This window comes from Pseudoliparis swirei, unplaced genomic scaffold (assembly GCF_029220125.1).
Source record: "Pseudoliparis swirei isolate HS2019 ecotype Mariana Trench unplaced genomic scaffold, NWPU_hadal_v1 hadal_55, whole genome shotgun sequence".
Classification (NCBI taxonomy): Eukaryota; Metazoa; Chordata; class Actinopteri; order Perciformes; family Liparidae; genus Pseudoliparis; species Pseudoliparis swirei.
Window position 1 is genome coordinate 1 of NW_026613291.1, and position 2864 is coordinate 2864.

General features: G+C 45.5%; 1 protein-coding gene across 1 annotated transcript; it reads right to left on the minus strand.

The window, feature by feature from the left end:
* Window positions 1-2037: 2037 nt before the first annotated feature.
* Window positions 2038-2864, minus strand: LOC130191419 (major facilitator superfamily domain-containing protein 12-like). The gene is made up of 2 exons (XM_056411075.1): window positions 2655-2864; window positions 2038-2361 (listed from the first exon to the last, which is right to left on the minus strand). Exons 1-2 carry the CDS (start codon window positions 2800-2802, stop codon window positions 2198-2200), a joined length of 312 nt encoding a protein of 103 aa, XP_056267050.1. The 5' UTR covers window positions 2803-2864; the 3' UTR covers window positions 2038-2197.

Consider the following 2864-nt stretch of genomic DNA (forward strand, 5'->3'; position numbering starts at 1 on the left):
GACTTATAGAGCAGCCTGATCATAAGGGTTGACCTGAGACTTATAGAGCAGCCTGATAACAAGGAGTTGACAGAGACTTATAGAGCAGCCTGATAATGGGGTTGACTTGGAAGAGACTTATAGAACAGCCTGATAATAAGGGGTTGACTTGAGGACTTATAGAGCAGCCTGATAATAAGGAGTTGACTTAAGACGTGATAGAGTCACTATCAAGGAGTTGCTGCTGATCAAAAGACATAGAGCAGCCTGATAATAAGGAGTTGACTTAAGAGACTTATAGAGCAGCCTGATAATAAGGAGTTGACTTAAGAGACTTATAGAGCAGCCTGATAATAAGGGAGTTGACTTTGAGACTTATAGAGCAGCCTGATAATAAGGAGTTGACTTAAGAGACTTATAGAGCAGCCTGATAATAAGGAGTTGACCTAAGATACTTATAGAGCAGCCTGATCATGGGGTTGACCTAAGCAAGAGACTATAGAGCAGCCTGATCTGCGAGTTGACTTAAGAGACTTATAGAGCAGCCTGATCATAAGGAGTTGACTTGAGAGACTTATAGAGCAGCCTGATCATAAGGAGTTGACCTAAGAGACTTATGGGGCAGCCTGATCATGAAGGAGTTGACTTAAGAGACTTATAGAGCAGCCTGATCATAAGGGAGGTTGACTTAAGAGACTATAGAGCAGCCTGATCAAGGAGTTGACCCTAAGAGACTTATAGAGCAACCTGATAATAAGGAGTTGACCTAAGAGACTTATAGAGCAGCCTGATAATAAGGAGTTGACCTAAGATACTTATAGAGCAGCCTGATCATAAGGAGTTGACTTAAGAGACTTATAGAGCAGCCTGATGATAAGGAGTTGACCTAAGAGACTTATAGAGCAGCCTGATAATAAGGAGTTGACCTAAGAGACTTATAGAGCAGCCTGATAATAAGGAGTTGACTTAAGAGACTTATAGAGCAGCCTGATAATAAGGAGTTGACTTAAGAGACTTATAGAGCAGCCTGATAATAAGGAGTTGCAGTAATCCAGTCTAGAATTAACGCATGAACCAATTTTTATGGTACAGATATGAGTCCTTTATCTGCTGCCATTAAGAGGTCATTAGTAGTTTTCACCAGTGCGTCCTCGTGCTGTTGTTTTCTAAATCACTGACAAACTCCTCAAATAAACTATTATGATGTAGAAAGTCACACAACTGATTTAGAGACCACTCCTCAAGGATCTTGGAAGGAAGGGAGGTTAGAGTGTGAATGCTGTCTCTGACTCACCAACCACTGCCATGTCTTTCCTCTTGTGAATACTGTCTCTGACTCACCAACTGGGTGCATGTCTTCTTCTTGTGAATGTTGTCTCTGACTCACCAACTAGGTGCCATGTCTTCCTCTTGTGAATGCTGTCTCTGACTCACCAACTAGGTGCCATGTCTTCTTCTTGTGAATGGTGTCTCTGACTCACCAACTAGGTGCCATGTCTTCCTCTTGTGAATGCTGTCTCTGACTCACCAACTAGGTGCCACGTCTTCCTCTTGTGAATGTTGTCTCTGACTCACCAACTAGGTGCCATGTCTTCCTCTTGTGAATGTTGTCTCTGACTCACCAACTAGGTGCCATGTCTTCCTAGAATGTTGTCCTGACTCACCAACCAAAGCTGCCTCTCTTGTGAATGTTGTCTCTGACTCACCAACTAGGTGCCATGTCTTCCTCTTGTGAATGTTGTCTCTGACTCACCAACTAGGTGCCATGTCTTCCTCTTGTGAATGCTGTCTCTGACTCACCAACTAGGTGCCATGTCTTCTTCTTGTGAATGGTGTCTCTGACTCACCAACTAGGTGCCATGTCTTCCTCTTGTGAATGCTGTCTCTGACTCACCAACTAGGTGCCATGTCTTCTTCTTGTGAATGGTGTCTCTGACTCACCAACTAGTGCCAGCCCTCCTTGTGAATGTCTCACCTGACCAACTAGGTGCCATGTCTTCCTCTTGTGAATGTTGTCTCTGACTCACCAACTAGGTGCCATGTCTTCCTCTTGTGAATGCTGTCTCTGACTCACCAACTAGGTGCCATGTCTTCTTCTTGTGAATGCTGTCTCTGACTCACCAACTAGGTGCCATGTCTTCTTCTTGTGAATGCTGTCTCTGACTCACCAACTAGGTGCCATGTCTTCCTCTTGTGAATGCTGTCTCTGACTCACCAACTAGGTGCCATGTCTTCCTCTTGTGAATGCTGTCTCTGACTCACCAACTAGGTGCCATGTCTTCCTCTTGCCGTAGTTACCACAGCCGGGGATTCGGTCTGACTCGTAGCCAATGAGAGGCGTACAGAGGCCATCAGTTATCTGGCCCACCAGCAGCAGCACACCTGCAGACACAGATCAGTTACACACCGTCAACAGGAATGTGGGACAACAGACGGAGACGGACATGCCGAGGGTAGAGACGTCCCCGTATCAGTAGAAATACCCACAAAGAAGAAATGAGTATGACATCACTGACAGTGTAAAGTGGAGTCTCTTTAAAGGAAAAGGACATGAGCAGCACCACAACGATTAGGAATGGGTTATCGACAGACACACACACACACATATATATATATATATATATATATATACATATACATATATATGTATGTATGTATATAGACGCACACAGTACCTGCGTAAGTGTTTTGGAAGCCCAGCACCGAGTGGTAGAACACCAGGAGGTAGGTGAACCACATGGAGGCGCACAGGTCGTTCAGGAAGTGTCCCACGGCATAGCTGAGCTTCTTCAGGGCCGGCAGAGACCTCTGGGGGTCCGCCATGCTGCTGCCGGGGACAAGGGACCTGAAGCACGGCCTCCACAGTCCGTCTCCAGGACTCAACC